This window comes from Hemicordylus capensis, chromosome 5 (genome assembly GCF_027244095.1).
Source record: "Hemicordylus capensis ecotype Gifberg chromosome 5, rHemCap1.1.pri, whole genome shotgun sequence".
NCBI classification, from domain to species: domain Eukaryota; kingdom Metazoa; phylum Chordata; class Lepidosauria; order Squamata; family Cordylidae; genus Hemicordylus; species Hemicordylus capensis.
The window spans coordinates 190,611,662-190,637,761 of record NC_069661.1 but is presented as its reverse complement, the minus strand read 5'-3'; the positions used below and the strand labels follow the sequence as shown (position 1 = coordinate 190,637,761).

The 26,100-nt window shown below is 43.1% G+C and overlaps 1 protein-coding gene across 2 annotated transcripts in view; it reads right to left on the bottom strand.

The window, feature by feature from the left end:
* Nucleotides 1-26,100, bottom strand: part of TRHDE (thyrotropin releasing hormone degrading enzyme) — a 416,582-nt gene that overhangs the window by 218,580 nt on the left and 171,902 nt on the right. For both annotated transcript variants that reach the window (XM_053255844.1, XM_053255845.1), the window contains exons 4-5: nt 13,558-13,712; nt 14-127 (exon numbers count right to left, since the gene is read on the bottom strand). In XM_053255844.1, the coding sequence (XP_053111819.1) occupies nt 14-127; nt 13,558-13,712 (269 nt within the window). The remainder of the gene's footprint in view (nt 1-13; nt 128-13,557; nt 13,713-26,100) is intronic.

Here is a 26,100-nt window from a genome sequence, read left to right as displayed (position 1 = left end):
AACACAAGCTTACCATATTCCAGCCTGGATAAAGATAGTCAGTTCCAACAAATTCAAAATAGTGAGCAAAGCCTTCTTTTAGCCATACATCTTCCCACCATACTGGAGTCACAAGGTCACCAAACCACTAAAAAAGAAGTTCAGTTAAACAATGTTTTTAAAGTGTCATTGATTCACATTCTATGTCTAAAATGAGGTCAAGTAAGATTTCAACAACTATTGATCAAGATTCACTGCACAGATCAGGGGTAAATTAATATCCCCTTCATTTAACTAAGTAATTCCTCAACATTTTAATAAGGAATTTCTCTGGAATCACTAATAAGGAATTTCTCTGGAATCACTTGTAGATTTCAGTCCTCAGCACATCCTAAATACTTTCTTCTGAATTTCCTTTAAGGTATCAGCAAGTATATGTTTCCCAAACTATGGGAAACACCTTTATCAGGCAACAGTGTTATAGGAAGATGTTGAAAGGCATCATTTCATACTGCACGGGAGATGGCAATGGTAAATCCCTCCTGTATTCTACCAAATACAACCACAGGGCTCTGTGGTCGTCAGAAGTTAAAACGGACTCAACGGCACAACTTTACACCTTTAAGGGGAGTACCCCTGCTAACTTGGCAAAGAGGCACCTTTTAACGTAGTGATTCTCTTTATTTAGCAGGAGAAGGGTAACTGGCCCTATCCACCCTCAGTGACTGTTGCTGGTGTCTATCTTATGTTTCTTTTAGATTGTGAGCCCTTTGGGGACAGGGATCCATCTTATTTACTTATTATTTCTCTGTGTAAACCATCCTGAGCCATTATGAAAGGGCGGTATAGAAACTGAATTATTATTAATAATAATAATAATTATAATTATAATAATAATTAGTAAATAGACTTTATTCTGTGTCCTTTATTAATAATAAAGGACACAGAAGTCCTTTATTCTGTATATGTAAAAGGCTAGGATCCTGCAAACACCCAGAGTATGCCACTTGTCTGGGAACATAAATGTGTCTTCAGTGCCTTTTTAAAAGTTGCCAGAAATGTGGAGGCTCTTATTTTAACAGGGAGCGCATTCCAAAGTCCAGGGGCTGCAATGGAAAAGATCCGTTCCCGAATAGCCACCAGATGAGTTGGCGGCAGCCACAGGCGAACCTCTCCAGCTGATCTTAGCAGGCGATGGGGCTCATAGCGAAGAAGATGTTCTCTTAAATACACAGGGCCTAAGCTGTTTAGGGCTTTATAGGTAATAAACCAACACCTTGTATTTTGCCCAGAAACGTATCGGTAGCCAGTGCAATTCCTTCAACGCAAGAGTAATATCGTCTATCCTAGATGACCCAGAGACCAGCCTGGCTGCTGCATTCTGAACCAACTGCAGTTTCTGGACTACTTACAAAGGCAGCCGCACATAGAGCGCATTGCAGTAACCCAGCATAGAGGTTGCCAGCAGATGTACCACTGCTTTGAGGTTGTTCATCTCAAGAAACGGATGCAGTTGGTGTATTGGCCAAAACTGATAAAAAGCACCTCTGGCTACTGCCTCAAACTGGGACACCAGGGAGAGTTTCGGATCCAGAAGCACCCCCGGACTGCGTACCTGTTCCTTCCGGGGGACCGTGACCGCATCCAGAACTAGCAGATCAAAATTGTCTCCCGAGTTTCAAACCCGCACAATAAGTACTTCTGTCTTATCTGGACTCAGCCTCAGTTTATTCTCCCTCATCCAGCCCATTACCACCTCCAAGCAGGCTTTTAGGGAGGTTAGTCCTTCTCCTAATGCTGTTGGAGAAACATGGAGAAATAGACTTGGGTGTCATCAGCATATTGATAATACCCTGCACCAAATCCCCTGATGATCTCTCTCAACAGTTTCATGTCGATGTTAATCAACATCGGAGACAATATGGAGCCCTGAGGGACACCATATGAAAGTTCAGATTTTGAGGAACACCAGTCTCCAAGAGACACCATCTGGAATCTGCCCGTGAGGTAGGAATTGAACCACTGCAAAGCAGTGCCTCCCACCTCCAGTCCCCTCAGACATCCCAGAAGGATACTATGGTCAATAGTATCGAAAGTCACCCAGATATCCAAAAGGACCAACGGAGTCACACACCCTCTGTCAATCCCCAATTGGAGATCATCCATCATGCTGTCCAAGGCAGTCTCTTGAGATGGGTATTTTTGCCTGCTGAGAGACTGGGTGATAGTGTTCTCCTTTCCGGGTATATGCAGTGCCTTCAGAAAAATGTTGTGAAGTACATACCAGTTCCACATCTAGCGTTAGATGCAGGAGGATGTTAGACCTCATTCAGTCCTGGCAGTTTATATATGTGGAAGCAATTGTGTTGTCCGTGAAGACTAGGATCTGTTTGTAGATCAGTAGGTACCAAAAATATTTATATGATCTGTAGAGAAACCAGAGTATACCAAAAAATATTTGAGGACTGGGAAAATGGCTAAAAGCTCAAAGTAGTTTATGTGATGGAGTCTGTCTTGAATCTGACCATACTCCTGAGGTCATGTAGTCCATGCAGTGGGCTTCCCAGCCCGTACATGAGGCATCCGGTGGTGGTGTGACAAAGGGGCAGCCGGTTATCAGATGATCATCTGTCCACCACTGAGCAGCCTGAGTGACCTGGGGTGGAATTATCAGTATATTGGACTGGTGGTTGTTTAGGGTGGAAAAGGCCTGTAGGCCTTTCCTGGATGATACGCATCTGTAATCTGGCATAAGGAAGGATCATAGTGGTGGAGGCCATGAGATCAAATAAGCATTGAACCTTAAATGTCGTTACTCTGTGTGCACTGGAGAATTCCTGAGCAGCATGCTGGGTGTCCGGCATATGGTTGTCTGTAGGGGTGTGCATGAATGGTTTGCTCCTAAAATGGTTCAGCGGTTAGATCACGGACTGAACCAGGAAGTGGTCTGGTCTGAGACTGGACTGAACCAGGCCTGGTTCAGGCAAACCAATTTGGCCTATGAAGTCTATCCACTTGGATGGCCAGAGGCGAGGTTTTTTGTAATTACCTGTGGTCCTAAAGTTGCACACAGGTCAGAGTGATATGTATGGGTTGTTTGAATAAAATGTTGGAGTGGGACAAAAGAAGCCAATCATCTATGAAGGGGGAAACCTATATGTCCTGATGTCAGAGAGATGCTTCCACAACTTCCATCATTTTGGTAGAGGTGTGTAGTATGGAGGCCAGTCTGAAGGAAAGGGCTGTATATTGGTAGACATGGTTCCCTACCTTGAAGCAAAGGTACTGGTGATGTTGGGGATGTATGGAGGTATGAAAATATAGATAAAGGGATCCCTGTAGATAGAGGGATGCAAACCAAGCTCCCTGTGGAAGAACTGCAAGAATCATCTGGATGGTCACCATGCAGAAATGGAGATAGTGTACAAAGCGATTGAGGCCCCAGAGGTCAAGGATAGAGTGAAGTCCACTGTCTCGCTTTGGCATCATGAAGTATCTGGAATAGAAGCCATGCACGACTTCTTGGACTGCCCTTTTTCACAAGAGATTCCGCACTTCTTCCAGCAGGACAGGTGTTCATGGTGTCCAAGGAAGAGAGATGGTCTTGTGGTAGGAAGCATGACTTGTCCTTAGCTAAGCAGGGTCCACACTGGTTGCATATGAAAGGGAGACTAGAAGTGTGAGCACTGAAAGATATTCCCCTAAGCAGGATGGAGCCGCTCTGGGAAGAGCATCTAGGTTCCATTTTCCTTCCCTGGCATCTCCAAATTAGGGCTGAGAGAAATTCCTGGCTGTAACCTCAGAGAAGTTGCTGCCAGTATGTGTAGACAGTACTGAGCAAGATGGACCTATGGCCTGACTCAGTATATGGCAGTTTCCTATGTTCCTATGTTGTGTTGTACAAGGGCCGGAACTGGAGGAAGTTCAGTGAGTTCTTTCAAGTAGCCATGTTGAATACTGGAAAGGGTCCAGCAATCTGAAGTAATCACTCGCCAATGGAACAGATATGGTGCTAGTCGCTTCTGGTAATTAGCTCTGTACTGTCTGGACTTCCTTGGACAGTATGGTTGCTGGGAAGCTGTCATTGAGCGAGCTGTTGACTTCAGTTTTTGAACACATTCTGGGGTGTTGTCAGTTTTGTCCCCAAATAGGTTTTCCCCACCAAAGGGTAAGTCCTCTATCCTGGATTTTGCTTTAGGGCTTAAGGAGGTGGTTCTAAGTCATGTATGTCTTTTTAGGGCGACCGAGGTAGAGATGGTGCAAGAAGCACAGTCTGCAGTGTGACGTGAAGAATGGAGCAACTGCTTGGTGATTTTCTGACCTTTGGTCATTGTTTGTTTATTTGTTTGTTACATTTATATATCCTGCTCTTCTTGAAAGGCTCAAAGCAGCTTACAGCATTCTTTAGAAATAATAATTCTGTCACAAAAGGGCTCACAATCTTTCATGCTGTCTCTTTCTGGTCGAGTTGGATGGTGATCCATGAATGGGGACAATTTCTCAAAGAGCATATGGGTGTGTTGTGCCATGTAGGCTTGGTAGTTGGCAATACCCAATTGGAGTGCTGCTGTGGAATAATTCCTTTTCCCGATGGTGTCTAATTTACATCTGTACTTATAGGCTAGCATTGATAAAGGTTGTGGCTACAAACGTAACTGTGGTATCTCTAATAAACTAATAATAAACTAATAATAATAAATGAAGAAGAAGAATCAATTGTTAGCCACCCCATTTAAAAAATTGTTCTCTGGGCAGCTCACAACACAGCATTAAAACATAAAAACACATAACACATAACAGAACAAAAGGAGGGGGAACTTTACTAAAGAAAAATCTCTATTACCACTGAGTTTGGTATTGGGTGCTTAAATAAGAAATTACGGTCTGTTGGGTTGAGTGTGGTACATATGGTCTAGTCATCTGAGAAGCCATGGCTGGTTTCTCCCATCCATGCCTGACATCGTAGGAATAAGGGGCAGGGGCAGTAGAGTATTTGCATTTGATTCAATGAGGTTGAATATGGAGTCATGTGTCACTGTGGTGTTCTGATGAGTTTCAACCCCCAAAAGCTTCACTCTATTTGCTCTGAGTATATGTACATTTCTTCAGCGGGAGAATCTGTTTTGGTGTCAGTGTCTACTGCATCCTGTGAAGTATCAAGCGGGGGGTCTGATGGAGTTTCCAGTGGCAGGGACTGTGTTTCAGCATCAGACATATTCTGAATGAGAAGCGACTGTATCCAAGTCTAGATCAGGCACTGTCGGATAAATAGGGAGTAGTAGATTAGCAATCCAAAGAGTTCTCTTGCCTATATCTCTGTGTACTGCTGCCTGGAAGAATCATGAGAGCAAAAATCATGAGAGAGACATTAATATTTGTAAGAATCCATGGGGCAGGAATAGTCTCCATAGTAGTTATCATGTGTGTAGTTATCACATGGGTGGTGCTCTATGTGATCCCTTCCTAGAGGCGATAAGCCCTTGTTCCAGGGGTTGGAATTTGGGTCAAATGACTCATCAGGTGATAGCTCAGGTGGCTCAGAGTTGGATTCGAGAGGCAGCTCGAGGTCTGGGACTGGGGGTGGGGCAGGGATTGATGGAACTTCCACTGGCTTAGGCGAAAGGTCAGAATGCTTTTCTTCTTCTTTGCAATTTCTAAGCCAGAGGGTGCTGTTAGCAAGCACTACTTTTTAGCAATTTTGGGATTAAGTTTTGACTTAGCCTGATTGGGCTTGGCAATAAGATGAGCAGCAGCGGTCAATCCTGAGGACAGGAGGCTTGTCGAGGCAGCAGAAGCCATCACAGAGCCCATTCAGTGGACTCATAAATAGTCTCAGAGGCAAGAGAGGCCATAGGCGCTGGTAAAATGGGCATGTCAGAAGCCATTTGGGGGGAGGCTGTATTGGTGATCTCCTTAAGCAAGGCGGGCTGGTCTGAGAGTGCTTTTTCCCAGAGAGAGAAATGGAGATACAAGGCCAAACTGCAATGTGCCTGGCATGTGAAACCTTGGCAAATAAGGCATGCTTCAACTCTATGTCCTTCTCCCAAGCAAAGTAAGTACCTGAGTGCTTATCGGAGGTGGGGAGTTTTGCTGTGCAGGAGACGCTTGCTGCTGCTAGTCATAAACTAGGCAAACACAGGGGAGGGGTGACCAATGGAAATAAAAATGCTAATCAAAAGCAAGAGAGAATGAAAAGCAAGAGAGATAGAATAAACAACAATAATAAAAAAGGGTACTTCCCTTCAGAAAAGTTTCTAAAGGTTTTTTGGTAGGCTCAAAGAAGTACAATAGCTGGAAGCCTTGCAATGGTTGGTGAACAGCTGAGGAGAAGACGGGTACGGATACATAAAGCGGGCGGGGTTGCCATCAAATATGTTTTGTTTTAATCTTTAGAAAGTTCCAAAGCTGGTCTCTGAGCAGGTGTGAATTGCACATATATTCATATGCAAATTTATACATACTTAATTTATTAATCAATTATAGTTAAGACAATCAGAAACCAAAGTCCTAAGAGAAAAGGTTATGTTTATCCTGGGGAAGATAAGAGAAGACTAAAGAGACGGAAATGGTAGCCAGTAGGGATGTGCATGGAACCGGCGAGGGCCAGTTCAGTGGCGGGGGGATGACATTAAGGGCGTGAGTGGGTGCACTTACACCCCACCAGCTGCATCTGGGGGTGCACTTACACCCCCCCCCCCACGGCGTGCAAGTATGTAACAGCCCATTGGGGCGGCAGCATACCTCCCTGCTGCCCTGTGCCAGATGTCACTGGAAGTAGCAACAGCGGCTGTGTGCGTCACTCACACACATGTCATGCGCATGCACCTGATGTGCGTATGCGCGCAACCATCGCTACTTCTGATGACATCTGGTTCACAGCGGGACAGGGCGGCAGGGAGATACGCTGCCACCAGGACAGGCTTTTACATGCCTGCCAGTGGGGGAAATGCAGCGGGGGTAAGTGCACCCTCCCTTAAAGCCATGCCCCCCCCACCATCAAACTTCGAACCAGCCCTGTGTTTGAACCTGTTGGGAGGCCCATAAAAGAGCCTCCAAACAGGTTTGTGCACATCCCTAACAGCCAGCCAGAAGATGGAGTGGACTTGTTCTCTGTTGCTCCTGAAGTGAGGTTTCAGTGAAGTGAGGAGAACCTGTGGTAAGCAATAGATCGGGACCTGGCATAATAGCTCAGGCCAGGTGAAAGGTTAGGAAATGGGGGAAGCTAGAAATGGAGGATTTGAAATGCAATGGGGAAAATAGAGATGTGCTTCATCATTTTAACATCCGTCAGTGTGTAGTTAAGCAACAGTGAATAGCTTCTAGAACTTTTATTTGAATATTCTCACTGTTCAGTTTGAATGGATCTTATAAAATTATTTCATCTGAGGGAAGAGATTAGCTAAAGTGGATGGGGCAATAATCCTTTACTTTTGTATAGTTAATCAGAGGTGAGGAAAGCTTTGTCTGTTCATTACATTCATATAGAAAGGATTTCCTCTTCATTGTCTTGTAATTACTGAATATATGCTACACCTCATTGATGTGTAATAATTAAAAGGTAGCAGGCAAATATATTTTACTAACTAGAGCTGAGAAGCACTACTGGTGTATCCAGTTCAGCCGCAATTCAGGTGCAACAAGAACAGAGAGTTTTATCAGTGACCGTCATAGAACACTTAGTTCTCACATAGCACTCTGAAGCACTAAAGTCTAGAATCAAAGGCAGAGAGAGGTAGTGAACACCTATATGTGAGAGAGCATCTATGAGTGTGTACTCAGTTAACCTCAATATGTCTACTCAATGACACTCCTTTCTTGCAGACTTTGATTCTTTAAGAGCAGCAGATCACCATCACAGACATGAATTCACCTGGACCATCGTTAGCTAAACATTTTTTCAGTATTGCTTTCAAATTAATTGCTTTCCTGGATTTAAGAAATTGTTTGTATGTAAGCTATCTATAATTCTATTATTTTTTAAAAATTGGCATGCTGATTATTGATGGAGGCAAAGGCCATGTATCAAAACTAGGTTGTGTTTTGGTTGCTAAGTAAGATCTAGGGTAGAATGACTCTACTTGAGACAGAATCATAATTGCAGAGGCAAGCTGCACAGACACCAATATGCCTTCAAACAGGGGTAATGCTATGAAGCGTTACCAGACAGAGCCCTTTTCATCTTCGAAACTTTGGCCTATGACCTAATAAAGGCTGAGCAGAACCCCATGCATAAACAAGCATTTGATGCCCGGAGGGAAGTGAGCCTGCAGTTTTGACAAATTACTGTGTCAAGCAAATCTAAGCTGGTATAAGCTGCTTTTGGAGAGGAGCAGGGGCATAGCCACTATTGTGCCAATGGGTTCAAAGAACCTGAGCTGCCAATCAAAAGGGCTGCCAAAGCCTGTAGGAGGGCATGGCTCGGGCTTCGGAGGAGCCTAGAGCAAACTCCTCGCTCCTACGCCCAGACTGCCAAGAGCCCAAGCGAACTCTCTGTTTCTTATTTCAGGCAGGGCTGGCTGACTGATAGGATGTTTTCCCCCCTCTCTCTCTGTCACGCACAAAGGGGGCATGGCCCACGCTGCCGAGAGCCCAAGCAAGCTCTCAGTTTGTTATTTCAGGCAGCGCCGGCTGCCCGAGAGGACGTTTTTCCCTTTCTCTCCAAAAGGGCAAAACGTCCTATCGGGCAGCCAGCACTGCCTAAAATAACAAGCAGAGAGTTCACCTGGACTCTCAGCAGCCCGGGCAGGAGAGGGGAGTTTGCTCTGGGCTCTTCCAAAGCCCGAGCCACGCCCGTGTGCAAGTGACATCACGCACACAGTGTATAACTGGAGGGGGCCGCCAAGCAGGCTGGACTCAGGCCACTATTTGGCTCACTCCGCAGCTGGAGAGGAGACACACCTAATCAAGAATTCCTTGCATAAATAATGGGGCCAGAGTTCCAAGCAAAACAAGACAGAGATCCTGAACAAAAGAATATTCATGGGAACCTAAACAGTCCCTTCTCCAAAGCACTCAAGACAAGCTTCCAGACAGCTAATTAAATTCAGCATTTGTCTTGGAAGCCATGTGTATAATGTCCACTCCACCCACACATCTCCTCCTGTACCAGAAGATTTCTTATTATCTCTTTTGAGTCCTTGCAGATCCATTAAGAAAACCTACAGGAAAACCCTTATGCTATAAGTAGTCTGAGCAGTAAGATATTAGGGGTGTGCATGAAACTGGCTAGCCCGGTTTGGTTTGACTCCGAATTGGACCCGGACAGGGCCAGTTCAGTTCAGCATTCCCTCAAAACCACCACCCCCAGTTCAGTTTGAGGGGGTGGGTCGGTAGCTTTTTCTGTTAAAAATTTTTGTTTTTTGTTTTTTGTTTTGTACTTACCCCCTCTGGGGGGTTTCTCTGAGGCTGCAGGGGGTCGCCAGAAGTTCCCACTTCCTCCGCAGTTATCTATTATTCCTCAGATCACCTTCATGACCCAGGCCATGCAGAGGCCCATTAGGGTGACCCAGCTGCACAGATGGCCAGTGCTCATACGTAGTGGCCTCCAAAATAGCCATCACCAGTGCAGAGGCCTGGAATGGGCCAAAAATGGCCCGAAAAGGGCAGTTTGAGACCAGGGGAAGCCAGCAGGGGGAGGGGAGACCTCAGGAGACCCACCCATTGCCATGGCAGCAACCCAAAGCCCCACAATGGTGGTATGTCCACCATTTTTAAAGGGGGAACCCAAACTGACCCTGTTGGGTTCGACTTGACCTCAAGCTGGGCCAGTTCGAGTGCAAGCCAGCTTGCACATCCCTAGCTGTGAGGAGATTTGCACAAGACTGCCCTGGACATTACTAATGCTAAGGGTCATTCTCTGCATAGACTTGCTACAGGTTAATCCCAGTACAACTGACAGATGATCCCCCAGACCTCACAGCTGAATCACTGAAACTTGGAACAAGAACCACTGAGGCTGAGCCATTCCCTGTGTGGGCTTGCTGTGAATAATGCTGTGAATAATGCTGTGTCAACCCCTTCACTTGACTGCCTTGAGAAAACCCAGTGCTCCCTTTTGCTTGCTGTGAGCACATGGAGAGCCACAGCCCTTGGAACTTGGAGTCAATCCAGTGCCCAACTGTTTTCCTTGCCTGCCACTCAGTCTGCCTATCTGTAGATAGGACCCTTAGATCTGCGATGATGAGCTCTATTCACTTAAGAGTTGCTCGTGAAACAGCAGATTAAAGGACAAGTATTAAAAGCTACTATTTACTTCTTCTTTACTCTATTCTTCTCTCTTCCCCATCCTTTTCACACACACTCCAAACCAGCAGGCTATTAGACCTTGCACTCCCTTTCCCCACCCTTATCTTTTCCCAGGAGTTGCCTTCAATCTATGTGCAATCAAGACTGCTAACTAGCACATTTTTTTACATGTCTGTGTCTCTGCTTTACACAAAACTTTACATTGTGTCTTTTTATTCTGTGTCTTTGCTTTATACAAAAATAAATGTTATTTCTTTATTTTCAAAAGCCTCACTTCTGAGTACCTAGCTCCTCCAGGATACCCTAACACTGTCTTGCCTCTGTGCATTTGTTATTTACACGTGCAGGTTGCATTTCAAGCAATTCCCTGTTTGGTCTAAAAACCATAGGTGCACATGTGTGTAGCATACACACGTGCACCCAAGCATTCTAACAAGAGCAATTAGGCGACTATGGCATAGGGTCAAATAAGATAATTTATGGACATGTATTTTATCCTCCAAAATGTTTTGTAGCATATGAAGTTACAGAACAATGTTTAACTCATTTCTATACCAATGGTCTGGGGGTGGTGGGGAGGGCTATATTCCAAATCTTCCTGCATAAAGCAGGAATGATGCTAGGAAAACTGAATGGGATGAAATGGAAGATGAAAGAAATACTTCCCCATTCATATCTTAAAGCACTGATTTGCAATACAACTGGAAAAATAAACACCTGGCTGCCAAATATCTTCCTAGTGTCAAAATGAAATGCTGGCCAAAAAAATAATCTACTAGGTTCAGAATGTTTTGTTCATTTTTACTTGGAGATGCACCCCAGTATTGGACATGTGCCAAAACTGCAATTTTGTAAGCAACCACTTAACACACAGTGAGCTGGGTCTCACAATCAGTGAGACCTGGCTTAGCAGGGTGAGCAGGGAGAGAGCCCTGGGCGGCCAGATCAGCCGCCCACACGATTGCCGGCTCCATGACGGAGCTGGCGGGGCCTGGAGAGCTTGGGGGCTCCGCGGCCCCTGGAAGCTCCAGTATGCCCTGCACGAGTGTGCAGGGCATACTGGGGAGACCCCCAGAACCGGGAGGCAGACTTTCGCCTCTCCTCCGGGGGTCTCCTTTTGAGTAGCCATGGCATGGAGCCGCACCGTGGCTACTCACAATCGGAAAGCCCGGGTTTGCGGAGCACTCACTCCGCAAACCCAGGCTTTGGGGAAGGCTACAAAAGCGAGCTAACCGCTTGTAAGCCACCAGGCTCACCTACGAGCCCGGTGGTTTACACGATCAGCCAAAATCAGGCTAGGCTCTCCTAGCCCGATTTTTGCTGATTGTGAGAACAGCCCCAATTTCAGAGACACTTTAGCTAGGGATGTGGTTGCCACAGACACATCTCCAAACCTGAGATTCAAAAGGTGGGGCACATGGTACTGATGTCACATGGTTGCCAACTGTTCTTTGACCCCACCACACCCCTAAAATCTGCCTCCTCATCTCTTTTCAGGGCAAATGGAGTAGGTAGAGTAGCACATCAGCAGTGCATGTTCAATTCTGAGCAGTGAGGAGTAGGGAAGAGGCAGCAGAGGTGGTGGGCAAATGGATATGAGTCGCTCACATGGACAGCCAAATGTACTTACCTAGACAGTCTAAACTTGAGAATATCAAGCCAAAATCCTGAGATTTAGTAATGCTAGCTAGGGGGAAGCACATAGGCTAGCAAGCATGTGGGATTTCTGGAGCTATTTTGGTACCATAAATTAGGGCTGTAAAGCTTATTATGACCCACCATGCTGAATAAAAAAACCAAAAACCCAAGCCTTTGTGAGACTTCATTCAGCTTGGCAGGCCACAATACATTTTCAGTTCCAATACAAAATGCAGTTTTAAACAGCCAAACTAAATGAAAAAAAGAAATAAACAATAAGCTTGACAAAATGTTGGTATAACAAATCTGCAAAAATACACTAAGGGTGATTGAGCTTGTAAAATGATAAAATTGCAATAGTCAGTTTAATAAATAACTGGAAGAAGCAGGATAAAGGAGGTTTTTTAATTGGAAAAAAACTGTAGGCTAAATTTTTTTTAAAAGCTAACTTGCAATGATATTAAATCATTAACCCTATTCTAAGACTGTGCAATTTCTAATCACTGTAAATAAATATAGAGCTTTAAAGAATTCTATAATAAAAGGATATATTAAGCAGGAAGAGTTCTTTCACTGTTTGCACTTTTCACTGTTTGGTACTGACTGAGGAACTGGTGTCGAAATTAATATGAAGTTTATACTAGCATGTAAGATTCAAGGATGTGTTCAGTCTAGAGTGGAATGTCTACTACATACAGGACACAATTCAGGAATGGCTAAGCATGTTTAAGTACCACTGTTTTCAATGGGAGAGTTAAGTATGTGCTTAAGTATCTCTCACTGAAATAAACTGGACTTTGCCTAGATCATACCCATCATTTGCAGATTCACCTATAAATACCTCTCCATTGCCATTATTCTTTATGCGGTATTTCCCATTCTGGGAAAGTGTGACATTTCCTTTGGTTATAAAAGGGTCATTTGCAACCTCACAAAGTTGAAATCACACAGTAAAATTTGACAGATTGTAAGCTGAATGCTATGATTACATTGGCTTCCATGGGGGAAAAATAAGTTTCAGTTTCCTATACTGCACTATTTCTAGTATCTGTATTCAGCATCTATTCTTATAAAATCTTACATTATGTTTGTATCAGAATACAAAGATAGACAGGGAAGAATGTGAAATAAATGTAAAATGGTTTTACTGGAAAGTTTCTCAGTATATTCCATCCTTTCAATACACACGGAGGCAAGATATTCATCATTTATGAACACAGGACCAGTGGCAGAAAAAAAGAAAAGAAAAAATAATTCCAAAGTTTATGTGTAAGACAAGAGGGACTATCAAATTGATTTCAGCCAATGCAAATTTTGACAAGAACATGAAACCCAGCTTGAAACTGTTACAGAACTGCAATAAATCATTGCCAGAGACCATTACTACACTTAACTATATAAAGACAAAAGTCCATTACAATCACTCCAAAGGGAAAGAAGCTTTATAATATTGATTAGTTCTTGTAATTTGGAGAGGAACTGCTTATGATTATGATTATCATCCTTAGGAAGCTTATTAATCTTCAGTCATTTGTGCCTGTTCAGCATAGTGGTCTCCCCAACTAATGCGTTCCATCTATAAGCTATAACAATAAGCTATCCTGAATTTTTTTGGAGAGAATATTTTTTGGTAAATGGTTTACTTCTTTTGCAATTTTATGTTGCACATTCACAAGTGAAAGGTTTGTCTCCTACCTGATGGCATAGCTCATGTACAATGACCATGGTGACATCAAGTAAGTATGATAGGGAAGAAATACTTGGATCCAGAAGTATCCTCTGCTCCACAAAAACACTTAGTCCCCAGTTCTCCATAGCAGCATACGGGTGCTTAGGCACAGCTAAGAGATCTAGAAACAGAATGCAATGTACTTTTAACATGCTTGTGGGAGCCATTATGTACTAAAAACCCTAGTAAGCAAAAGCCATAAACCATCATTAGGATTATTTTTCCAAATAACAACTGTGTAAAAATGAAAACACTGATTTCTGGTTTTCTTTTAAGAACACATATTTAAAATTACTTTAGTTAGCAGTGACATTTATCTTCCAGTTTAATTGCTTTCCATGTCATGTCTTCAGAGTCTCAGTATGCTGTACCATAGTCAGAGCTTAATTATATATCATTCACCTTTTGTGGAGGAACAATAAAAGCCAGCTCTAGCCAAGTTAAAAATGAATGCAATTTAAGTCAAACCTAGAACTTGCCTCCATACAGAATTTATATTTGTATCTGTCCAAACTAAAAGTTCTGTTTTAGTAGAATTATTTATTAATTATTTATTCGATTTCTATACCGCCCTTCCAAAATTGGCTCAGGGAGGTTTACACAGAGAAATAATAAATGAATAAGATGGATCCCTGTCCCCAAAGGGATCACAAGCTAAAAGAAACATGACAGAAACCAGCAACAGTCAATGGAAGTACTGTGCTGGGAGTGGATAGGACCAGTTACTCTCCTCCTGCTCAATAAAGAAAATCACCACATTAAAAGGTGCCTCTTTGCCAAGTTAGCAGAGGTTAACAGTTGCCTATCAGGAAGAAAGGAGATGCATTATCATACGCAGGTCATTAATCTATATGAAGCTGAAATCTCAATTCACAGATAGGCTTGAGCTCAAAACCGCTAACGTAAAAGCATGGCTGTTTTTATAAAACAGAGGGGAAAACCATGTATACTGCCTCACAGGAAGGGTGAGATATAAATGTAATTAGTAATAATAAGTGCTTTCCTATCAAGAGACTAATACTGAAGAAATGTAGTTGTGTTAGTGAACTCTATGGGATGGCTATCTATAATCAGAACAAATCTGTAGGAATTATCTTGCCTCAGTGCTTTACTGCAGCAAGGCCTTGCAAGGTCACTGCGCCCTTATGTGGCTTCCAAACAAAGCTCTCAAAACTGAACACACATATGAAAAAAATGTTACGAGTCAAAAAATGATGAAATTGGAGATATAAATGGAATATCTTAATGTTCACATAAATAAGGATATAAAACTGACAACACATTTTTCCAAACTGTTGAAAAAGGCACTGTCTACAGCAAATATAAAGTGCTCTCTCACTCATCTCAATTTTTTCCTACTCCCTATTAATTTTATTTTTAGCTGGGTTTTTTAAATGCCTGTTTCAGTTCTCGCAATGGATAAAATTTTGTTGGTATCAAAGGTCACAGTGAAATTGGAATAAGTGTCTACAGAGCCAGGAAAGCAGTAGAAGATTTCGAAGATGAATCCTGAACTGTGTTCCCATCAAATCCTTTATGGACCTAGGTAATAAAGGGAGAGTTTCTTCATTAAGTAAGACTCCCAACAAAGTTGGCCAGTGAACAGACTTCTAGTAGACACAAAGATGGATTTAAATCTGAAATAACCTTTGGGCATGATGCAGAGATACAAAGATTATGTCCAAGTTGGAGTTTGGACCTGGGTCTCCAAGAGCATTTTTGGACATGATGATAATGTCAGGGAGGGATGTGGTAGAATGAAATCAGGAAACACAGTCTTGTGCTTCCTGACTCTGTATGACTTCATCTTGGCTGAAATGAAACTTTTGCTTTTCCCTTAGTGGGAAACGGTTGAAGCTCCTGATTATCCGGCTAGGAGAGAAGCAAAAAGTCCTTTTCAGATGAAGCAGAGAAGGGTGGGAAAGGAAATCGAAAGACACTTGCACGACCAGCCTCATCATCACATCTGAAGCCCAGGTTCAAAATCAGAGGCCCAGGTTCAAATTCCAAAAGTAAGCAGTTCTGTTCCTAAATAATATCAACATTTAGGCACAACTGTAACAACAGAAAATAAAATGTGGCTTTTGTTTTCACACTGCACACAGAAAAGATATTCTGCCCTAACCTCAAAACTGGAAAACCCTGGCTAGATTATGACTATTACAATGGCTACATTCACCATCTTTTAAATCAAATTATGTGTAAAGTCTGAATGTTTAGAATTACAATAGAAACAGATGTGCTTCCTATTAGAAGCAGAGAACAAGTTTTTCCATACACAACACTCATTACTTGAGATTTCCTGATAGTGCTGTGCATAGAGTTGAAATAACAGAGAACTTCACCCTTTTGGCCTTAACAAAGAATATATCCACAGGTGGGTTTTTTTAAGGATATGGTTAGCATTTTCAGCAATTTTCTGTTATCAAGGAGAATAGCCAATAGATCTTAATTGATATGGTAATGGTTAATACAGGCTCATCAATAAGTTTAAAGATTGGTTCAGGCTTCTAACAAAATGTAGAAAGCAGTAGGCCTGAACAAGACTGTTAAAGAATGTGATCTCCCTCTCTCTCTCAAGAGGCAGCAAATACCAGAGCCTGAGAAAAGATATGTATGTAGCCAAGGGAATGAGACAATTCTCCACTCAGCAGAAGAAGGAACATAGCTGGCACCCGAAGATACCAGAAGATACCAATAAGTATAGGGAGGGCAGAAAGGCCAAATGGTAGCTCATGTAGCCAAGGCAAGTTGGCACCACATGAATGCATCCGTTTATTCACAAAGACATATATTGTAGAAGTTAATGATTTGCTTACTTCTCTGAATCTATATAAGTTAGCCTTGGGGCCCAGTGCTTGTCAGATTTTTTTCACTTGGACTGTGCCTTCATGATCACGAATAAACAAGCTTGTTTGAGCACACACCCCTTGTTGTATTTGACTCAATTCTGTCGGGCAACAAGTTCAATTGTAGGAACCTGGTTTAATCCTCCTTGGTTCAGTAAGATGCCCCAATCTCTGTCAAATCTTGATGGAAGGATGAAAGCAAGGGACTGAATTAAACAGGAGGGCCAGGTTCTAGAGGATTTTCCTGCAACATTAATAACCTAAATGTGCTGCAGAATAGTTAATAGACTGGGGGCTTATATTGTTATTAATATGTATACTAATATGTAGCTATGTTAGGATATATCTTCAAATTTTTGCCTATTTTCCGACATGAAGAAGGCTTGTGAAATCACCATCTCTTTTGGCAACCTCTCTCCCAATAATGTTTGTGTTTACAGTCTGATACAAACCAAATTCACAGCATGTGGGTTGAGCCTAGGGAACCCCAAGGGCATTTTTCCAAGATCCACCATCTTGTTTTAAGATGGCAGCCACTCAAAGTATAGGCAACACCCCTTTGGAACCCATGTGCTGACAATCAAATACAAACAAATTCATAGTCCAGGGGAGGGGGTCCTAGATAAGAGTTGCCATGTTAAAAGAAGCAGAAAGTAAGCTCCATTCATTCTATTTAGAATTACCAGTTTAATCCTAGATTAAAGGTGTTGACATTCTATGGCCAGTGAGCAACTAGCCATTCAATCTAGTTTATTCCAAAGCTATCAGACTATCCTTATTCCTTTCTTTTCTGCTAGTAAGAAAACACCTTTCCAGAATATGCATATGGTTTGATTAACGACTCCTTGATTCCTCCACTTCCATCCTCCTGTTGCTAAGAAATCATTAAAATGCTCTTTTACGTTTATTTAAAGTGGTCTAGCCACGTAATTTATAAGGCCATTATAACACTAGGCATATCTACTCAAAGAGAAGTGTAATCTAGCCTAACACTATCAACTCAGGTAGTGACTCTTCAAAAACTTTTCCCCATGTTGTCTTCCTGAAACTTTAAATTGGAAATTCTAGCAACTGAACTTGTAATCTTATAAATATAAAGCATGAACTCTACCACTGATCTATGGCCCTTTTCTAGGCAGCTATCCTTTAGGCTGAGCACACGCACACAAAAATGGTGGGCCCAGCCCAGTTCATTCTAAGTTTTGCCCAGTCTGTGTCAGCAGAGAAGGGACACAGTCACTTCACTTTGGGCAGCTAGATCATAATAAAATGGTCTAGCTAGGTTTGAAAAAAATGCAAACATTCCAATAAAATATTATCTTATATTTACTTAAAAGATTTATATGCTGCCATTCTTCACCATAAATTAAGGTTGCCAACTGTCCCGCACTGTGCGGGGTGTCCTGACTTCCTGCGAGGAAATGCTCATCCTGTCCGGGGCCCAATTCCTCCCACTTTTTGACTTTTTTTTCTCTTCATTTTTAAAGCCGCCAATGAGCGGCGGCAGAGCAGGGACACAGCGGCTAGAGGAGAGCTCTCCCAGCCACATCCCTAACTACATATGGCTCTGTCTGGGAAGTGGATGAATGGAGCAGGGGCAGGGCTTGCATGCTGGTGACAGGCGCACTGCAGCCAGCCAGTCACTGAAAAGCACTCACCTCCGATCGCCACTGACTCAATGCAAGAGGAGGAGGGAGGAGGGAGAGAGGGAGGGAGTCAGACAGAGAGAAGGTGGGAGAAACACTCCCTCCCTCAGCCCTGGCTTCCTCCGAATGAGGCAGATGGGCTGATTTCAGGCTTCTGCGCAAGCACCTCCCTCCCTTCTCCTGCATTGAGTCAGTGGTGGTAGGAGGTGAGTGCTTTTCAGTGATCGGCTGGCTGCAGCGCACCTGTCGCCAGCACGCAGCCCACCCAGTGAGCAGCCCTAGTGAGCCCTGTCCCCCTGCCCCCACCCCATTCATCTATTTTCCAGACAGAGACATACATAGTTTGGGAGGGGGCCGGGAGAGCTCTCCTCTCGCTGCTGTGTCCCCTCTCCACTGCTGTTCAGTGGTGGCTTTAAAAGTGTTGTTTTTTTTTAAAAACCCGCTCCTAGATAGCCATGCCCCCACCGCCCTCTGCCCGCCCTTGGAGTCCCCATCCCACATACATCCAATGCAATGTTGGCAACCCTACCATAAATCCATGGTGGCTTACAACAGAATTAATTAAAAGAAACAACACAATAAAACACTACAAAATACACAACACAATTAAAATATAAACTTCTAAAATAATAGAAAAGCAAGATAAAATGGTAGTCCGTAAAACAGGGCAATCAAAAAGATGCGTATATAAAATTAGGGGAAGGCCTGCTGGAACAAAAAAAAGCCTTCAATTGCCTTTAAAATTAAAGAAGGAAAGCCTAAGATTAGGGGCAGGGAATTCAGAACAGCCAGGGCCACTACTGAGAAGGCTTGGCCATGTGTCACTGATGATCGTGCTTCAAAAGGCAGTGCGGAGTGCAGGACAGCCTCTCTAAAGAATCTCACAGGCCAGGCAGAACTATATGGTAGTAGACAGTCCTTCAGGTACCTTGGTCATTAAGGCAAGGGCAGGCAATGTGTGGCTCTCCAGATGTTGCTAAACTACAACTCCCATCATCCCCAGCTGAGGAGATTGTGGCTGAGGGTGATGCAAGTTGTAATTCAGCAACAACTGGAGAACCACACCTTGTCTACCTTTGCACTAAGGGCTTTAAAGCTTAAAACCAATTTAGTAAACTACAGTAGTAGGCCCAGGAATAGGTGAAGCTGGCTCATTCATGGATGTGCTTGACTGTGGTGTTTTTTTTTTTTAACTTATCTAGTAAAATACTTATCTTTTGTTTGATTGTATTTACTTGAGCTGTGTAACAATATATGATTGACACATCATAATAATCACTAGTATCATGATATGAAACAGAAACAAATGTACAACATTAGTCATTTACAATCTTAGAAATGTTCTGCTTAATCTCACACTTGTCTTTGGACACACATGTACATTCAATTTGGCTTCTACCCCATTTTTAAAGTGATAGTTGCTTCTCAGTTTGCTTACTCAATTATGTAAAGCCCTTGGGCACCCCAACCTTGAAATTATCAAATGTGTATAACCAAAAAGAGAACCTTGCAAGATATCCACCTGCAGCAGGTGTGTCCTAGATTTGAGTATTCTCTGTACGTTTCCTCCTGACTATTGCTTATACAGCTGTTTATTCATCTTCTCTCTTCCCCAGGTAACATGATAAATTTCAATATTAAATAGTACCGAATTTACCCCATATAATCATCAGTTCAAGGTAAACATGATTAGTCCTGGCTTATTTATTTCTGTCTATACTGTTGCTAGCCAAGCTTTTCTGTCAGTCTCCCAGAAGTCTGCTTATGTTCAAGTCTCTAGACTTGGAGATCATACTCCGTATATGCTCAGGAGCCTCACAGCAATCATGAGCCCTCCATTTGTACACATGGGGACAGGTCACTTAGTGGCAATGGGCTAGTCGCCCCTAGATTTGGCTACAACTGAGCGAATTGGAATGGGGAATAGATGCATGCCTTCCCTATGCAGAAACTCCCTAAGTAGACACCAGAAATAAGAGTTCTCTCTGTCAAGGCCATTCTGTCCTAAGAAACCACCTGGCTTTCCCCTCCTTTAAGGAAAGATAGTAGTGAGTCAATGTGATAATTGGCTCAGCAGGAAGAGATAGATAAGATGGCTAAGGTAAATCTTTGTTCTCCCACAAGGGAGGATGAGTAAGCTTCCAAACCTAAGAGATCAAATATACTAATTAGATTGTGGGACTTCACCCTTTATGCAGATCCCCTTCCTCCGGCCTATACACTCTTATTTCTCATGACAAAAGCCTTGGAATACCTCTGTGATTCACACATTGTTACATTCAGGAAGAGCAATCAGCAACAATGCATCTCGAGCAGATCCATCCTGGGACCTCTAATCAGAAGGAAAGGGCAAGAGGAACTTGCACCCAGGACATGTTTTGGGATATAAAGAGCCCCAATTACATAATCCAGTGTGCTCTCCTGTGCCTTTCACTGGGGACTCCAACAAGCACTGCCTTGTGTCCCTTACTTGGGACTCCCATCAGCTTTTTGACAATAAGTCTATTGGCCACCATGCAAGGCGGTGTTCAGTATTTTGTGCCACTTTTTAGATCAGCTTCCCTGTCTAGCCTGATCTACCCAGTCTTCCTCACTAACCTGGGAAGCTGGGATCAAGGAAGAAGAGCCTTGGAAAAATCTCCCTCAACAAATCTCTCCAACCTTCCGGCACCCACTCTGGCCCAACCAGAACAACATACATTGGTGGTCCCCGGAGTTCCCTGTCCAGATCAGGTGATATGATTCTTTGCCCCTCCTTGGGCCCAAAGTCTATCTTTACTCCCCTTTCTTAGATCCGACCCTCCTTCTCTAAAAAGCCTCTTTTTTTTGCCCGTCTGGGAACTTACACAATTAGGGTTCTAAGCTAAAACACCTCATTGCAGATAAATGTATCTGTGATAGTAATATTGCCTTAACCACCTATTTTTCTTTTATGTACCCCCTCCTCAAATAAAGTACTCTTTTAGTTTTGAAAGTATAACCTTGTCTCAGTCCAAATCATTTCCTGCATCCAGACTTTGCACAAATTAAAACTTATGTGAAACTGTTCCTTTCTGAGCTGAATTGCCCACGCCAGCCCAAAAAGATAGTTTTTGTGGCGTTCATCAATCACCCCAGAGCAGTTTCACTAACAATACATCCCCTGCCCCCACCCCTTGCATTCTCTCTCTCTCTCTCGCTCTCTCTCTAACTGCACCAAATTTCCCAAAGATATATTCCCTTGTGGACTGCCATGTTTATTCATTTATGTTCAAGCAGACAGTTGATAGGGATGTGCATGGAACCGGCTGGCCTGGTTCGGTTCAAGGCCAAACAGGCCTTGAACTCAACCGGGCCGGTTCGGTCTGGCACCTCCTCGAAACTCCCCGCCCCGGTTCGGTTCGATCTAGGGGGATTCACGAGCATAGTTCTGTAAAAAATAATAATAATAAATACATTTTTGTACCTTTTACTCCCCTTGGGGGAGTTCCTAATGGCGGCGGGGGTGGGGGTGTCCACAGAGTTTCCCCCTCCCCCCGCTGGCCTTCAAAATCACCCCCTCAGCCAATTTGGCCACTCTTCAGCCGGTTTTCGGCCTTCACCCAGCGGCCATTATGGAGGCCATGCGCCTGTGCATATGGCCTCTGCGCGCATTAAATGGTGGAGTCTTCAAATACTTATTTTCTCGTGCTGTTATTTCTTTTCTTTTTAAATAGTGCTACAAATAGTGTTATTTCACCATTTTAAAAGGGAAACAACTTCAGGAAATCAGTAATCAAATACTGTGAATACACACACATACACACACAGAGAGAGAAAGTAAAAGAAAGCGACATGGAGCAATAAAGGGGGACATTACTCATCAGTCCCCCAGGCATGACCAATAAGAAGCAATAAAATAGCTCAAACCTGAAAATAATAATCTTTTATTTGAAGTTGCCACTGACAGGTGTCAAAGGGTCCATAAATGGGACTGTCTGAACAACCCCTGGCACCCATAGCCTGGCTTGACTTGTGTTTGAGAAGGTTCAGTATGTTTGAAACAGTGCTTACCACCACAGCCTAGAGCCTCCCAGGAAGACCAGCTAAGGAAGGAGACTAGCAGCTGCTCCCAATCTTAGGGTACCTCAATACCTAAAATTCTGGGCATCCTGAAGACCTGTGCAAAGCAGCCAGGGTTCAACTTTTTTCAGTTGAACTCCTCACCTAGACACTTTAGTCACCCCTCCCAGATTATCCAAATCTCGAGAGACAACTGGCCAAAATCTTCATTCAGCCTCCGTCCTCAGGAAATCTCATCATTCAGTAATAGCTAACCTTGAAACTTATTGTTCTCAGTTAAAAGCTTCCACAGGTAACCTCACTCTTATAAGCAACCCTCACTTCCAGAAGCATCTTTCTCCCCCAAAGTCCAAAACTGCAGTCTTTGGGTTCATCGCAAGGTTGTTGCACCTTTGCTTCCATTACCACACCCCAGCTTCATCACAGTAAACCCAGGTTCCTCCTTCTTCATGTGGGACAGGTCATGTCAGTGAGATTTCTTCTCCTTCGTGTGGGACAGGTCTATCAATGGCTATGAGTCTGAAGGCTATAGGTCACTTCCAGCCTAAGAGGCAAGATGCCTCTCAATACCAGTTGAGGGGAAGCTCACTCTGGCCAAGGAAGCTACAATGGTTACAAGGATTCTGTGTTCCTCTGGAGTGGCTCTGTATACGAGTCAGACACTTAAGGTAGTTTAAGATGTTCATCCAGAAGCAGATGCTTTCAAAATCAAAAGACATAAAATATATGTTTGCACATACAGATCTTTCAATCACAGTATTCTGGACCCTGACTAATAGCTTTCAAAATATAAAACCATCCTGTTTTAGAGTTGTTCCTCATGGTTAAAAGAAATAAACAGGTGGAACAAAACTGAACTAAGCCAATGAAGAAGAGAAAGAGAGACCGCTGTAAAAAAAGAAAGAAAGAAAGAAAGCAAAAGATAGGATGTTCCTCATACTGGAACATTTGGTAGAATAACTGAGAGACATTTGGAGCGAATTGATATCTCTCTCAATTATCCCATATATCTGCTCTTTTAGGGTAAATGTAGACACAACGAAAGTGGCGAGACTCAATTCAGGTTCTGCTGAGTCCCTAATATTATTATTATTTATATTATTATTAATGTAACATTTTTCAATGAAAATGTTCTCAGATAAATTTACAGAGAATAAGAATAAGAAGGTGGTTTCCTGTCCCCAGTGGGCTCACAATCTAAAAAGAAACACAAGGTAGACAGACACCAGAAACAGCCACCACAAAGGACACTGTGCTGGGGCTAAATAAGGATTGTTACTAAATATATTAACATCATCAGCACTTGAAATGTGACTCTTTGTCCAGTTAGCAAGTGAAATATATATAAAAACAACAAGGCAGGGAAGCAGCAGTGTTCCCTCTAAGGCGTGCGCACATGTATGAGCTCACAAGTTTTTAGATGTCTGCTCAGTTAATTTTAGATCCTGCTCAGGCTGAATCAGGAAGGGCCAACTCTGAATGCATGTGCGTGCCTTGATACTGCTGCCCAGAACAAAACGCATTCTGCAGAGAGATAAAAAAAAATTAGAGAGAACACTGGTAAGCAAGAAGAGAGACCTCCCCGACCATGCTTCTTCACATGAAACCAAATTTTAAAAGCTATTTTGCTTCCAGTAGGGACCAGTTGCAGTTGAACCTTGCTAGGAGAAAAATGTACACAAAACAAGGCAGAACATTTGTTAGGGAGGCTCCATATCCATGAATAGCAACATATGCATAAATACCACTCATGCCTAAGTAGCCCCTCCTATCCTGGTTCCAGCAAGCTCTAGTCTAGCTAATGCTTTAGCCAGAAAGGGACAACTCACATAATTCTCTTTCATGCTTATGAAGAAATTCATTTATTAAAAGGAACTGTGTTCAAACATTTGGATTATAAAACTAATACTTATTTAAATGATTGAAGTTGAAAGGTTAAATTTATTTATTTATTATTATTTATTTATTTGATTTATATACCGCCCTTCCGAAATGGCTCAGGGCAGTTTACAATTAAAACACAAAACATTTAAAACAATTAAAACAGAGATACAAATATAAATACCAATTTAAAACAACTTAAAAAACAATTAAACTATCAAAACAATTAAAACCCTGAAAACCAGGTATTAAAACAATTAAAACTGATTAAAAACCCTGAAAGGCCAGGCCAAACAGATAGGTTTTAAGGGCTCTCTTGAAGGACAGCAAAGAATCAAGATTATGAATTTCCGCTGGGAGTGCATTCCACAATCCAGGAGCAGCTACAGAGAAGGCCCGCCTCTGAGTCGTCACCAAACGAACCGGTGACAACTGGAGACGGACCTCCCCAGATGACCTTAACGTGCAGTGGGGATCATGTAAAAAGAAACCATGTAAAGCTGGTTTCTAGAATCTACAACCAAATAGGAGACAGTGAGACTGTTCTCATGTGCAGCCATGCCCGAGGCTTAGGCAGGCCTGTGAGAATCACCAGGATCCAGGCGGAACCCGGCAGTGTGGCAGCACCAAACTCAGTGCCGAAGCCCATCTCTTAGCCGAGGATAAGGGCACAAATGGGCTCTTAACTCAGTTGCCAGGATCATGTGTCAGCTTGCACTGACAAAGAGACAGGCACCTAGAGCGCCCGTTCCTTGAGGGAATCCCCAAGTGTACCACGTTCAGCACATGGTGCACTGTGGGATACCCACCAGCATCAGAAGTCCCGGCCTCAGAGTTATCCGCCCTAATCCACACAGTGATCCGCACAGAACAGCACGGATCATGTGGGAGCACACTCCACTCTCCCACCAAGCACAGGACAGTCGTCTGAGGGGAAGGCAAGGTTTGCGAAGCCTTCCGCCCACCCGATAGGTCATGAGAATGGCCCATTGAGTCCAAAATAATGTCTGTTGTATAAGGTGAGGTTTGAAGGCATCCAAGATAAATTATAAGATTAAAAGGTCTTTGTAAAGTGCCTTCCTATGCTGGAGGTCTTCAAATGAAGTTCTAGAAGGAAAAACCTCTTCTTGGACAAAACGTCAACATCAAATCGATCACAGAGGAACTTTTGGAAATAGATTACAAGGTTACATAACAGAACTTGACTAGATGATAATCTTTTTTTAAAAAAAAAAGGTAAACAGTTATAACTAAATCCATTGGTTGACATGCTGTGAAGGATTGTGAGGGTGGAGCAACAGTTCTATCCTCACAAGAAGGGGCGAAAGAAGGCTGGAGTGGGCCCAGAGAAAAAATTTTAAAATGGGCCCCTCGCTGATACACACACACACACACTTCACAATATATAGTCAAGTGATTTGCCTCTGTGGGTCCCTTCGAGGCGTGGGGGCCCCCAGGCAGCCGCCTCCCCTTGCCTAATAGTAGTTACGCCCCTGCTCACAAGCAGTCAGGAAATGAACTGTGTATAAGGATTGTTGTGCAACACTAGGCAGGCAGAAGGGGGTGATTTTTGCTTCTCTCTCCTCCCTGCACAAGCCCTTTTTGAGTCCAAAAATATATCCGTGAAGAGGGCTGTTGCTTCCCTCTCCCCCACATGTGCTGTGTTTCATGGCAAGTGTAGTGATAGTAAGGATTGGAGGGAGGATCAGGCCTCATTTAGAGCAACTCCTGGGAGGGTGGGCCTTTCTTCAAAAGGAAAAAAGCCCAGGACCAATTCAGAGGACTGGGCAGTGATTTCTGGCTCAGCCACCAGCAGAAGCTTGGGCTTGTTAATCTGTCCCAGGAGGGCCCTGAGGAAGCAGCAAGCTGAGACCTGCTAGGGATATGGGGAGGCTGCAGCCTATAAGTAATGTTAGGCCCAAGTCAGTTAAATGCATCAAAGAAGTTATTGTTCTTTACTCATTACTTGGAATCTATGTTGCCAGGTTAATGAAAACTCTCTCGTACCATCTATTTTATGAAAAGATCATTGTCCTTATTGCAAATTTTTTTTACCTTTTTCTTTTAATCTGATAGTAAAGCCTTGTTGCTG